General features: G+C 37.1%; 1 protein-coding gene across 1 annotated transcript in view; it reads right to left on the bottom strand.

Moving 5' to 3' along the window:
* LOC146002812 (uncharacterized) overlaps positions 1-14,358 on the bottom strand; it is a 424,567-nt gene extending 410,209 nt beyond the window's left edge. The window contains exon 1 of the mRNA XM_083140770.1: positions 13,840-14,358. Within this exon, the coding sequence (XP_082996896.1) occupies positions 13,840-13,906 (67 nt within the window). The 5' untranslated portion in view covers positions 13,907-14,358. The remainder of the gene's footprint in view (positions 1-13,839) is intronic.
* Between the last annotated feature and the right edge of the window lie 540 nt (positions 14,359-14,898).

Raw genomic sequence — 14,898 nt, 5'->3', positions numbered from 1 at the left:
GTTACACGTACAGCTTTACTCCGCTGAATAAAAATCTATATAAAATCAGTTACGCAATGTGAATTGACAATAATAATGCATTTAAAAAACAGATGCAAAGAGATTAAAAACAAGACCAATATTGTATTTATAGGGTTACCCAATACTAAGAGAAAGTTGTTTCGCAAAATTGAAGAAAACTGTTTTTTGACAAATTTTGAAAACTTGAAAATTAAGAATGTGTTTAGCAACGAACGGATAAATTGTTGATTTACAGAATTTCAAAGAGAGCGATCGTTTACAAAACTAAAAAAGGGCCCTTTTTCGTTCTTATGACGATAAATATATAAGGCCTACTCGATAGAAAATTTGGTTAGCATAGATTAACGCAGAATTGAATAACCTAAATCTTGATGTAATTTTTTTTATGTAGGTCTATTGGTTAATTTTTAATTGGAGTCCAAACTCGAGCATCTATAATTTTTAATCCGACAGCAGTCTCTACATCTCTAAATAGTTGCGTTACCTAAGAACAATAACAAATGAAAACAATGTAAAACTCAAAAGGAGCTTCAAAATGACTATGATTGCGATAATGGAATCCATTAGATAAGGCCAAGCGGGAAGTATTTTATTGGAAGCTCCAGTAAAAAGAAGATTAAATTGCAAAGCGAAATAAGATATTGAAACCAATATGAATGAAATTTATAACTATTATGTAGAGGGATTATTCTTATTTATTTTGCTAATATTTGCTAATATATCAATTGTTAGACTTTTCATGTGAAACAGTGGGCAAAGTACTTTATCTTACTACTTCTCATACAGAAATATGAAGAGGTAGTGAAATATTAAATCTTCAATATACTTGTTCCACTAAAAGATTATGAAGCTTAACAATTATAATTTAAAAGTTATATAAAGTCTATTGTTAGCACGCAATGTTAATTTTGGATTGTCCATTGTTCTAGTGCATTTAAGTATACTAATTCAAATGATGTTGAAATTTATACATTTTGCCCCTTTTAAGGAGGCCCGGTTTCGGAGCCCCTGATTATAAACAGGAAAAGTGATAACATGCAGAATACACTCAGAAAAGTTGTAAATCGCAATTTTCTGAGAATTGAAGGCCGTTATTATTCCGTATTTCAGTAACGCCAGTTTGTAGGAGGGATTTAGGCGGTGAAGTCTGCCCTGCCCCCTCTGGTAACGTCACTGATAACAGCAAACGGCACTACTCAGTAAACACGAAAACATACGTTCATGTTCATCCTGCTCTCCACCCACTGGCGCCCACACCAGCTTAAATATTTTCCACACATTAGCATCAAAATCAAAGTTGTCCAAGCATTTGCTTTTCCACAATTCGATTAATGCAATTTTGTATATTCCGAAATTTGAAAACATTGTTATTTTGCGGAACATATACTACTTTTCGAATACTTCTGAGAATTGAATGTAAACAATAAGTACCAAGCTGTACGCCATTGTCTGTAAGCGACTTTGTTGCTGATTGTCGCGGGGAAGGGGGGCGGAGTCTGTCGCTGAGTTGATTGTTTTTCGTTTCTTTGGACCCCATAATATTTCAACTCTAGCATTCCACAATTAGCTTTAGCTGCAGTACTACTACCATACATTGGTGGTCATATATAATAGTCGAACAACATTACTCCGAGCACCATGGTGGAGTGGTTATTACAGCGGACTACGACGCCAGAGGTCCCTTGTTAGACTCCCGGCCTGGGCATGGGTGGTCTTTGTGTGTGTCATTTTATCAATTTCGTAATGTTATCACACGATTAGCCAAAAGTGGCACAAAAGCTACGAAAAATAACCTACTTCAATCAATCGAACAGCATTTCGGATCTACCCCTCAAAGAATTTTGGGTTCGGGCCTGGAGCTGACTAAAGGCGGTCGATTCTAGTGCTGGCAATTGAAGTTTGGAGCGGGGAGCGGGGAGCGGGGAGCGGGGAAGCGACCCATCGAGCACGATTAGAAACGCAGAAGCCAGTAGGACGAGGTTCACGTAGTACTTCTTCCCGCCGCGTCGTGTCTCTCGGTGCCACAGCTGTTGTCTGGTTGGTCTGTGGCGTAATCCCCGCTGACTGTAATTAAGGGGTTTCTTGTTCAATACCTGGTGGAGGTACATAGTGGTTCGGATCCCACTTTAAACTGTAGGTCCAGTCCAGATTAGCCTTACTGTGCATAAAGTGGTCTAAAAACACCAGCTCAATATTATACAACGAGAGAAATTTGTAGTTACCATATAAAGTAGAAGTGTAAATTTTTAAATAAAAATTTATTTACTTTATTTTACAAACAAGAACGAACGAAAATTAATGTAATATATTTGTAAGGAGAAAGAAAGAAGAAATAATTAGATCATATATTGAAGTTGAGGGACAAAATTAATTTCTTACATGTAGAACAGAGATAAATGATTTGAAATATGAAATAAGTACGTATTTGAGATTCATAGTGCAAATTAATTTGTCACCATTGCCACTTCTATTGCTACATCTACAAATGTAACCTTGCTATCTTTACCATGCCTTAACAGATTTGTACAGAGAGCGTAAAACAAATTTAAATATATTTCGTGACCTCTTCCATTCCGTCTTGCTTTCTGTATAAGTTGTTATTTTTGATATGTATTACCCTCATATGAAATTGTAATGTTTTGTTTGTATGTGTTGCTGTACTCCTACACCCACAATGAGTTAAATGAGTATTAGATTACTCACTTACTTACTTTCTTTCATGTTATTTGTAGAATTACCTGATTTCCTTTCAAACTATCTAGTACATAAGTTTGATTACTCATTTTCATACAGGGTATCAATAGGGCCGTTATTTAAAGATTATATATAGATATATTGAAATAACTGCCATTTTGATACCTTATATGTATATACATATATATATATATATATGTATGTCTATATATAAATAGATACAGTTGGGACATTCCATGTCAAATGATTTAACTGAAATCAACACATTTTCTGAAAAAGTGAAAATTTTACAATGTTGAAAAGATATTCTCAAAATAAGTTCATACCATCATCTGATAGCAGCAAAAATCTTGTTTTGGGATCATGAGATATAAGAGGTATAATGTGATTAGATTACTTTATTTATTATGATTGCATGTACAATTTGTATCGATTTAAGTTAATTTTCTTAGTAGAAGATACGTAACTTTTTCACAGTTAATTTTCATCCCATTGTTTGATGCCATTTTGAACTGAATCAACTGCGGTAAAAGTAAAAGAGGCGAGGCGGATTCATATAAACCTTTCGTTTTCATTTCACAGATAATTACAAAACAAAATTACAATTGTCAGTACAATGTGAGATGCAGTTCTTAAATGAAGAAAATGTAAAAGTTACTTAGTATTTTTCTCGATATCAAACATCGCAAAATGCGCTCAGATCCTTAACAATTGGGTCTGGAAACGGTTTAAGTTCGAGAACTGAAACTGAACAAAAAACTTTCATTCCGGGTCAAACTGGAAGTGCAAGCTAAGACCATCCAATTACAGTTCGGACAGATATACTCCGGTTTCGTTCCAATTTTAGTTCGAGAACTGAAAATAAACAGAAGAGTTTCATTCCGGGTCAAACTAGAAGTACAACCTCAGATCATTCCAGTTACGGTTCGGATAGATATACTCCTGTTTGATTCCAGTTTCTGTTCGAAAACTAAAAGTGAACCGAAAGGTTTTATTCCGGACCGAACTAGAAGTACAGCCTCAGATCATTTGAGTTACGGTTCGGATAGATATATTCCGGTTTCAATCCGTTTCAGTTCGAGAACTGAAAGTGAACCGCAATGTTTCATTCCGGGCCGAACTGAAACTGAAACTGAAAGTAGGTTTCAACTGCAGTCCCTGATTGTGAGTCGTTAGTGACAATGGTAATCAGATAAAGACATTCGAAGGTGATTCACGATTTGGTTGGTTGGTTGGTTGATTTGGTGTTTTAAGCCCACTTTATGGACAGTAAGGCTAATCGGAACTGTACCTACAGTTTAAAGTGTATTCACCGGGTATCGAACTCGGGACCAAAGTTGATCCAAGAAAAGCGACACTACATGTCAGTTCTTGTGGATGCATTGCGTGTTCTTGCTATTCAGGGACTTGATTTTCGAGATTAGGAGTCTGAGGCAATCCTTAACAAAGGGAATTTCTCCGATACTCTTGAAGTTAATTTCAAAATGAGGGAATATTTTTCGGAAATGTATTGACCTTGAACATAAATGCAAATTACACTCAAAATTCGATTCAAAACAAATTAATCTGCTTAATGTACACACTTATTCTCAGCAAAATAAGCCAGGAGGTGAATCAGGTGAAAGTATTCGCACTGATGTCAGATGAAACAAAAGACATTGCGAGAAAGGAACATGACAGATACTTGTATCGCGGGCAGATAAAAGAACGCTTTTTAGGATTTGCCACTCTTCAATCATTAGATGAAGGTTTGCTATTTCTCTTAATTATCAAAATCGAAGAACTTCTTCCCAAGAACTGTATAGGTGCCTCTAATTGTGTATAACTCTTTTCCAGTCTTGCGGTGGGCGCCCTACAAGGGAAGTGTGGAGCGGAGAAGCGACCAATCCAGCGCGATAACAAACGCAGCAGCCAGTAGAACGAGGTTCGCGTAGTACTTTTTATCCGCCGCGTCGAGTCTCTCGGCGCCACTGCTGTTGTCTGGTTGGTCTGCGGCGTAATCACCGCTCCCCACTTCCCTTGCCAGAACTAGGACTGGCCACCCTAAGAGTGGGCAAGCCCTTTAGCACACACATACTTTGGAGTGGTAGAGTGAGAAGTGCACCAGGGTCAGAATATTTCTTGAATTATGAGATAACTGTAACCTTTTTCAGATTTTTATTCCTGTGATAACGTTTCCCTGAAAGGTGAAACGCAGATTTTTCCCAAAACTCTTCAGCGTTACGAAGATGGAACAAATGTACTCCACTTAATGGATTTCATCGAAATCCTAGGAAAGGTTCACACTCTAGTTGTATTCTCTGTAACAATTCCAGTGCACAATGCAGCGTGTGAGAGAACTTTTTCGTGTTTGAAACCTTTGAAAAGCTTTGCTCCAAACAGGATGCTGGATACCAGCTGCCTCATTTGGCTGTCCTTGGTATTGAGAAGAAATCTCAAGTCAAGGATGTACCGAAGATAGGCAGTGTGTTCTCCAAAGCACATACAGCAGAATTCTCCTACAGGAGAATTGCATTTCACTAAGTGGCTTTCGTTGTTTCTAATACTTATAAAGGTTAATTTCTTCCAACGTCATGTTTATTTTGCAAGAAAATTAAACTCTTCGAAACTTTTTTTCGGCATTTATATTATTATCTTATAACTTGAATGTTTGTATAAATAGTTTCATCTCAAGAAAGACGATGAATTATAAAATTATAAATATCTTCCAATACTGAAATAGGCCACCAGAAACAACGTAACTAGCGGAAGTTCCCACGAATAAAAAGAAGAATTAATGCTTTTATTAAAGCGAATCATATGGAGAAAAACTCTTAATCAAAAAGTAAATGTGGGCACATCACGAGTTACGAGAGTAAATGTCTGTAAAAACCTGCGTGCCTGCATTCGTAACGGAAGTGGCCACTTTGAGCAAGACGTGTAATGTTCTTTAATTGTATTGTTCATTGATTCCATTCACATGAAGACGAATGAAGTATTATTTCTTGTACACAAATGTGAATGTTAACAACATTTGTACCTTGTTGGATAGCAGATGACACAAGGAAGTAATTAAAGTAATTTGTACGCTTCGTGTCATACCGTTTTTGTTATTAATACGTTGCCAAGAAAACTAAGAGTGCATTTTCTTATCATCACTTGTAAGTTTAGACCCACCCGGTACTTACATGTGATTGTTATTTGGGAACAATTTTTTTTCAACAAACCACTTATTTGTTAGCTATCAGAAAATGCTGGAATAAGTTCCATGCAATGAGCAGTATTTTCTCAATTCATCTTTTTATGTGGAAAATTGTCGTTTTTTTTAAAGAAACAAAAGAAATTCGATTATCTCGAAAACTACTAATTTTCGGACGGGATATCATATGGTCAAATTTATTGCAAATTGTCTCTACTTTAACCCCTTTCAGGGAATACATCTAATTACCAGTAGCCCTGTGTGCATATATAATGTTTTCGGGCGTTTGAATGTGACTGCCCCCCAACAATATTTTGTCACACCCCTTCCGCCACCCCTGTCATTTTTCCCTGGCGCCATCACTACACCACAAGCTTTAGCCGTAAGTTATCGACTCTGAGAAAACATTGTTTCAGCACGCACTTCTTCCGACGCCAATTCTTTGAAGTAAGAAAACACTTTAAAAATAAGATTTCTGTCTTGTGAAAGTATTATTTTAATTTAGCCTGTACTTCTGGTGCTAGGTTTCGAGAGCGACATTATTAAATAACACTCACGGAACACACACTATTTCAAAACAATCAAACATAAGGGTTGCATTACACAGAAATCCGATATCGCTTCTAAAAACGTATGCCGTATAGTTAAGTCTTAGATTATGACGGGAGTTTTAGTGAGAGTGGATTGAAATTTTGGCGATATCAAATTATTGTATATTTCGTACAATTACGTCTTACACTGTTGCGTAAATTCTGGTGTGGGGACTGAGAATTATTTGTTTTTGATAGGACAATATCTACTCTTCAATATCAACATTAAATTTAAAATTGGAATAGAAATTTTGGTTAGAGGATTGAGTATTTAATTTGAAAGGTGGCAGATAAGAAACTCTTGATAAAATATTATATCTTAGGTTGTCAACGAATTTCTGTAGTGGGGGGTTTCCAACATTATATTTTATGGATTATAGTTAGCGACATGGTATATGCACGTCCTTGCTCCCCGAACGTGAGAAAGGTGAAGCTGGAAAAGATTAAATCTCGCAGGATCCTATGGAACTATTGACACCTCATTAAATTTCGTTGCCCACCTCAAACCTAATCAGGAAGTTAGTTCTTCGTTAGTACTCGATAGTTCTTGTAAAATTTTCGTTAGTTCTCAAAATTTATCCAAATTATTCGCCGATCAAAAAATGAAAGCAATTTGAAGTTTCCCAATTTTGACATGGAATTTTTCTCAAAAACTGGTACGCATTTGTAGAATGTAGAGAGTATGAATCAATTTTGTTTGAAACTTTAGTCATTTTATCAAACGTATCCCATTTATTCACAGAATAAATGATTAGAAGAAATGTGTTGGCCTGGGCTGCCAAATTTCGTTGCCCACCTCAAACCTAGTAAGGATGTTAGTTCTTCGTTAGTTCTCGATAGTTCTCATAAAATTTTCGTTAGTTCCGCAAATACATAGAAACTATTAAGGAAATATATGGGTCGGGCCAACTTCACACTTTTTCGGCCCATATTCAACTTAGAACCGAAAACCATCCAGATCGATTGATTTTCATTAGTCCCCGTTAATTCTCATAAAATTTTCCTTAGTTCTCAAAATTTATCCAATTTATTCGCCGATCAAAAAATGGAAGCAATTTGAAGTTTCCCAATTTTGACACGGAATGTTTATCAAAAAATGGTCCGTACTTGTAGAATGTAGAGAGTATGAATCAATTTTGTTGAAACTTTAGTCATTTTATCAAATATATCCAATTTATTGACTAAATATATGATTAGGCGAAATGTGTTGGCCTGAGCAGCCAAATTTCGTTGCCCACTTCAAACTTAGTCAGGACGTTATTTCTTCGTTAGTTCTCGATAGTTCTCCTAACATTTTCTTTAGTTCTGCAAATACATAGAAACTATTAAGGAAATAAATGGGTCGGACCAATTTCACACTTTTTCTGCCCATATTCAACTTCGAACCGAAAACCATCAATATCGATTGATTTTCGTTAGTTGCCATTAGTTCTCATAAAATTTTCGTTAGTTCTCAAAATGTATCCAATTTCCTTTCCCAACATATTTTTTTATATATATATATATTGGTTCTTAACAATCGTCCAAGAAATATGGAGGCCATTTGTGGTTTCCCTATTTTCCGCAGTCGAGTTTGACGATACAGCGTTCCATGTTAGGTTTTAAACAATATTGCCATGTTTTTTTTAATACTTAGGTAATTTTGACAAATGTATCCATTGTATTCATGAGATAAATGGGTTGTGAAAATTTGGAGTTGGAAGTGGTCGGAGATAACCGTTTTTCTTTAGGGGGGAGGAGATTTTATTCCGCGGCTTTCTTGTTTCGCCTTTTCCACCCCGCGAACTGTTTCATATTAATTAAAATAGATTAATTGGCCTAAATCTTCTAGTTCCACATCTTTGATCTATATCACTAATGTAAAAGCACATTTGTAACTAAATGCAGCTTTTGAATTAGAATTGATAGGTATATAAGCAGTTGTTGGGAAAAGATTGGCTTCCTTGAATGGATATATTTCCAAGTTTTATCATCATATTTCAGTAAGCTTATTACATATCTAAAGTATTTTCGTATATATTTTGTAAATAGAATCTAATACTATAAAATTCATCTCTTGAATTTACCATATGAAAATTCATATGAAGCAAGAGAAAAAGAAAGAAAAACATATTTCTACATCTTTCGATACACTTATCAAAGGTATACCGTCAATCAACAGTTTGTTTCTTAAATTATCCAAAATGTACTATGAAACCTTTATACATTTGTAGCTTAAGATATTTGTAATCTGTCTTTCAAGTGTATCATGTATAATTTAACTTCTTAGGGCTTCCCCGATGGTGCAGTGGTAACGTCGTCGCCTTGTAATCAAGGTGTCCCGGGTTCGATACCCGGTGGAGGCACAAGTGGTTCGGATCCCACTTTAAACTGTAGGTCCAGTCCCGATTAGCCTAACTGTGCATAAAGTGGACTTAAAACACCAACTCAAAATAATTTAACTTAATGGCTGCTGAATCTGGTCTTGGAGCAAGTCCTGTTGCATTTTGCCAATCTAATGTAGTGGTTCTGAGTTCAAAGAGCGATATCTTAAATTTATTGTAGTCGTTGCCCTACTAATATATATCTAAATAATTGTGTATATATATATATATATATATATATATATATATATATAAAAAAATAAAAAGTAACAAAAAAAATAAGTGTTCCCCTGTGAATAGCACCACGCCATGAAGGCGTATAGGGGATGTGGGGGTAACGCCTGCGCAATCCAAAATGCAAATTTCTGATCGACGTGGTCTTGTTCACTTTCGCGTCAGTTCGGTCCTTTTGTGGCATTCACGCCTTGCGAAGTAACGTTTAAACATTTAAATTTTCACCACTGACTGTGTTTCCGTTGAAAGATAATTAAAAGATAAAGATAAAATAAAACATCTGCTTGTACCTTTCTTTCATGTTTCCCAAAATTCACGCATGATTTCCAGAGCCAGTAATTCTTACATAATTCCCGGATATTGTGCAGCAATAAAATTGTGCAATAATACATCCTAATTCATTTTTCATGTCAACAAGTGACATTTGCTAATAGAACAAGCTTAGTATCGCAATAATTTGTGCATAATTTTGAAAATGATGCATACAAATGAAAATTTGGTTAGAATATTAATATTTGCTTGTTACATATATATGTACTAAAATTCCTTAGGGTTATTGTGATTTTTTTAACTATTGTATCTAATGAGGACTTATTAGAAATTTTGAACCATTTAAGTTTTTTGGATCCATATCAGGATTTTCGAGCCTAATTTAATATTTCTAGAACTTATTTCAGAATTTTTAGAACCTATTTTAGTATTTTGAGAACTAAGGAAAATTTTATGAGAATTAACGGGAACTAACGAAAATCAATCGATCTGGATGGTTTTCAGTTCGAAGTTGAATATGGGTCGAAAAAGTGTGAAGTTGGCCCGACCCATTTATTTCCTTAATAGTTTCTATGTATTTGTGGAACTAACGAAAATTTTATGAGAACTATCGAGAACTAACGTTCTGACTAAGTTTGAGGTGGGCAACGAAAATGGGTCGGGACAACTTTACAGTAATCAGACCCAGCCGAATCCGTGTTAAGATCCCCAATGAAGTCGACGCGGAAGAGATCCGCGGAACTGGGGATACCCCGGTCCACAATGCATAAGCACATGAATTGGATTTAAAGGTACGACCATATCGACTGATGAGTGTTAATGAGTTATCGGACAATGACTTGATGCACAGGAAGGACGCATGTGCCGCACTGCTTCAGACACTTGACACGATACCGAAGCGGGGAAGAGTAATCTTTAGTGATGAGTGTGCCATTTATCGGAGCTCCGGTGCACGGAACGTTGTGTTCTGGTTAAACGAAAGCCCTCATTTTTACGAAGAACTGGAGAACAACCCTCCTCATGTCATGATAGGGGCAGGTATGGACAGTAAAAGCCTTTATGGTTCTTATTTTATGGAAAATGTTGTGAATCAGCATGAATATCTGAACATGTTCTGTAATTGGTTTGTACCCCTCTTGACGGTTAGGCAAACATGCTGGTTGCAGCAAGATGGTGCACCCCCTCATTTTGCCATTCGAGTTTGCGAGTAGCTCAATAAAGTATTTCCAAAACGTTGGATTGGTCGTGGGTCTCCTGCCTTACCGGCTCCACTTGACTGGCCACCACGAAGCCCTGACTACACAACGCGTGACAATGCACTATTGGGTTTTATCAAGGAAATTGTTGCCAAGGACCGTTATGATACGGTGAAGATTTGAAAGACGCTGTGCGGAGCGCGTTCACACACGTTACTCCAGCAATGTTGAGGAAGATGTCACACAGGACATGGTGACGAATAATTCTGTCTTACGAAAATGATTAACTCCATATGTGAAATACTGAATTGGTATACCTCATACCATATCATATATTAGTGGGGGTCACGGTACTTTGTGCCCACCCTGTATTAGCAATACTATTGTATTAGGGGCATCCAGAAACTCTTCTAAACATTTCATTTTCTTCATTTGTGTTAGTATTTTACAACTTGTATATTTATATCATCTCATCTACCTTCATCTCAAGAAAGACGATGGATTATGAAATAATGAATGGGAAATCTATAATTGATCATTTTCAATCTGTCTGAATACTGGAAATGACAACTAGAAACATCGCAACGTAGGGCAGTTCTCACGAATAAAAAGATCTAATGCCTTTATGAAAAGGAATCGTATGAAGATTTACTCCTCATCACGAATTACCATTTTTGGCAGTAAACCTTTACCAGCACAATTGCCTTCTTTATGTTTTAGGCGTTACATCACTGTAAGTGGTATTAAGACACTTTTTAAGCTGCATTAAGTCGAGGGGTGTAAGGGGTGACCCTTCCACGTAGTACACCCAATTGTCAACCTCACTTCCTCGTAGTACACCCTGGACTGGCTATGTCCAGTATAATCCTCTGTAGGATTGTGTGTGTGTTGTCTTGTGTTTGGTCCTTGTATGTGCTGAGTGCCCTTTAGAGCCTCAGCTTTTAATCCAAGTAAGAATGTTTTAGTCCCTCGACGTTACAGTTATATTAGTAGGGTGACCATAATATTTTGACCCCAAAACAGGACGGCTCAGGGAAGTCAGTTTATCCCTCCTGAAAAATCGAAAATCATAAACCTATTTTTATTATTATTATTAGTTAAACTAGAAAATATATTAGCATTCACCAGTTCATTAGGAATTGTATTTTGAAATTGTGTCGAGACGCAGAAATTTAAATTCTTCGTGCAGTCCCTCATTGAAACTACATGTACGCTTCTTGGCCATACTTATTCACTGTTCTACGTCACCTTGTAATCAAGGGGTTCCGGGTTCGATACCCCGTGGAGGCACATAGTGGTTCGGATCCCACTTTAAACTGTAGGTCCCATCCCGATTCGCCTTACTGTGCATAAAGTGTACTTAAAACACCAAGTCAATCAATCAATCATTTATTCACTGCTCTAGAAACACCGGAACCCATACAAAACAATAAAATCCGCGACGCGAGCTAACTTAAACAGTAAACTGTTGCCTGCTCGAAGCTTCTCGACGAAATTGTAGCATTTGTATTGTTACGCGCAATTAGCCAAAAATGTCAGAAAAGCGACGCTAAATGTGCAAAATAACAAATTTCTATGAATAACTTGGAAGAGTGTTTCCATGACACTAGTTTAAAATATGATATCGACTTCAATTAACATGAAATGTCTCAAATTTATATCTACTTTCCTAGCTAACTTCTAGATTTTTATTAAACGGGGCATTTTAAGGATATTAGGGACGACCGGGGCACGTCTCCTAAACGGGACTCTCTCGGTCAAGACGGGACGTCAGGTCACCCTATATATTAGTTATAGTTTACTTATGATAATGGCCTTGATCTCATGTAATGTGACACACCAAAAATTTCAAATTCAACAAATTGCGTTGACCGCTATTTTACTTCGGTGTATCTGCTTGACATGCCTCATGCTGAACGTTCGATGCAAGGTGCAGGTACTTTAAATATATCCCATATACCACAATCAGAAAATTTAAAGCAGATTCTGTTCTGAGTTAATAAAGTCGTGGATCATGGGATCAAGTAGTCAGGAATGGTGGACAGATAGCTGTAACAAAATGGTTTGATAGCAAACCCTGTGCTATCACAGTGCTTCTTCCTGTGAGGTTAAAAGAAAAATTGAAGAGGGAGAGAGATATTTGGATGTAAGTACATGCAACGTCAAATGCAATAATAGGGAGTTGTTCGTTATCTTGCTCTTTGTCTCTGTGCTGGACATTATCTGCTACATGCAACGGATGTAAAAGATAGTGGACAATATGCTTTCATTTCCCTTTGCCCAGGGTCAATGGTTAATACTCATCGTCGAGATTAGCTTAAAGTGAGAGAAAGGCAACGTAAAAACAAAAAAATGCAAATTTGTCTTCGCTATTGGATATTATTAGGGAGTGTACCTTCATCAAATTTCATAATATCATCACTCACTGTCATCCTCACGATTAGCCAAAAGTGGCAAAAGAGCGGAGTAAAATAAACCAAATCAATGAATCAATATCACTTACTGGTGGATCTAGGATTTCTTTCTGGGAGAAAAATAGATTATGCCTAAGGATATGATAGGATGTAACACTGGAAATCAAATGTGCAGAACGTTTCGACATGTGAAGGTAATTAAAAGTGTTCGTTATGTAAGTCCAGTTTGTGATCAGATAAACTAATCGATCGGGATTGAACTTTCAAAGTGGAATCCGAACCATTGTGCAATGTACATTGTGTTGCCTATCTCTACGGTGGTGGCAGAAGTCGACAATGAAAATTTGCTATTTCTATCGACTTATCGCCATAGAGTTAGGCAGCACACATAATGCTTTGCAGGGAAGCTATGCTTTCAGGATCTATGTGGCCCATTCTGTCTTCCGGTGACTGGACCTCCACCAGAAGACAGACCCACGATCCTTTCATTATAAGGTCTTTGTCAGGTTTTTGTGAAATTGAAGTAGCTGCAGGTTATTTATATTATCAATGCTCACAGAAGACGATAAGCTTAGAATTAATTTCCTCGGGCGAAACTGTGCAATAAAATCCTCTTGCTTAGTGTCAATCAGCTAACGTTGTTGCCGTCAAAAAACAAACCCCGGATTCGATTTCCATTGTTGACTTAAGTGTGTAATAAATTCATTCCTGATTAATGTAAACTTTGTTTTATTCTTTCAGTATCGTCTAAAGGCTTGATAGAACATTTTTGTTCGTTTCAATGCAATGCTACCAATACTTTTTTGTAATACTTAGGTATCCCTTTTGGGAGGACACTTGCCCCTCTGCCACTCCCTCTAATTCAGCCAATGCACTTACCTGCATAGATAGAAAGGAGAGAGATAACCCAGAGCACCAACTGACATGTGTTCTTCGTCACCTCCATCTTCTTTGTACGCACTTCACTTCACTTTCTTCAGTGATATTGTACACAACTTTTTCCCGTCCTCGAACAGTTACACACGTTTCTTTGCTGCACTGTCGACCAAAACGTAATGACAAACAGATAACTTGCAAAAATAAAATATGTATACAGCAAGTCGGTTATGCACAGATTTTGAAACTTCTAACTTCCACGCAAGAGTCCTAAATTCGTATTTGCTTTCCTTGTTTACTTTAATGACAATATTATGGTATATTCAGTTAGGCACAATGTGTACGAAGGCTAGTGCATTTGCATTAGAACGTCTAAATAAGCACGCGTCTTTAGTTTCTGTGAAGTTGCACACTCGCCAATTTCGTTAGGGTAGCAGAACTATCGTACGAATTCTCGGTCACGAGTAGAAGACCTGCGGCGTACGCGATGAAACGACGGTTTGGTGTGCGCTCGCAGTCCCGGTGTTGGACGAACTGAGTCTCGGCTAGAATCGACGCGCCGGTAGCGGGAGTGGGGGCGAAGGGGGAGGGGGTGCCGGGTGACGTAACAAAGTATACAGCAACTCTCTCACTCGACAATATCATTGAACGGAAAGGACACAAGTACGGAAATATAGAAAACGTGTCCCAAACGTAATTGTGTACTAACGAAATGTGGTTCGAAGCGGTAAGACAGATAACTCCAATATGCACGTCTCATTATTTCAGCTCAGTATTCCTGCAGTCCTCGTAGAGGCACCTTTCACCACTGGCCGAAATGGACATAAACTACTGTGTATGCACAGACCTATCTTTTGATACAATCTTTTTTTTTTCTCTTTTTAGATTTCTTAAAAAATGCGTCGACTGTCATTCTCTCTCTTTTATCACCACAAATTATACTCCTTTTTGTGCTACGCATGAATTGTAACAACTAATAATGTATTAGACATAAAACCACTCTCTACTGCAGAAGTTTGTAAGACAAGCTGCGTAATATGAGTGACGGACCTATCACGTTTT

This window comes from Lepisma saccharinum, chromosome 19 (genome assembly GCF_977018435.1).
Source record: "Lepisma saccharinum chromosome 19, izLepSacc3.1, whole genome shotgun sequence".
Taxonomy (NCBI): Eukaryota; Metazoa; Arthropoda; class Insecta; order Zygentoma; family Lepismatidae; genus Lepisma; species Lepisma saccharinum.
Note: the sequence above shows the minus strand (reverse complement) of the source record. Positions and strands in the feature narration are given on the sequence as shown.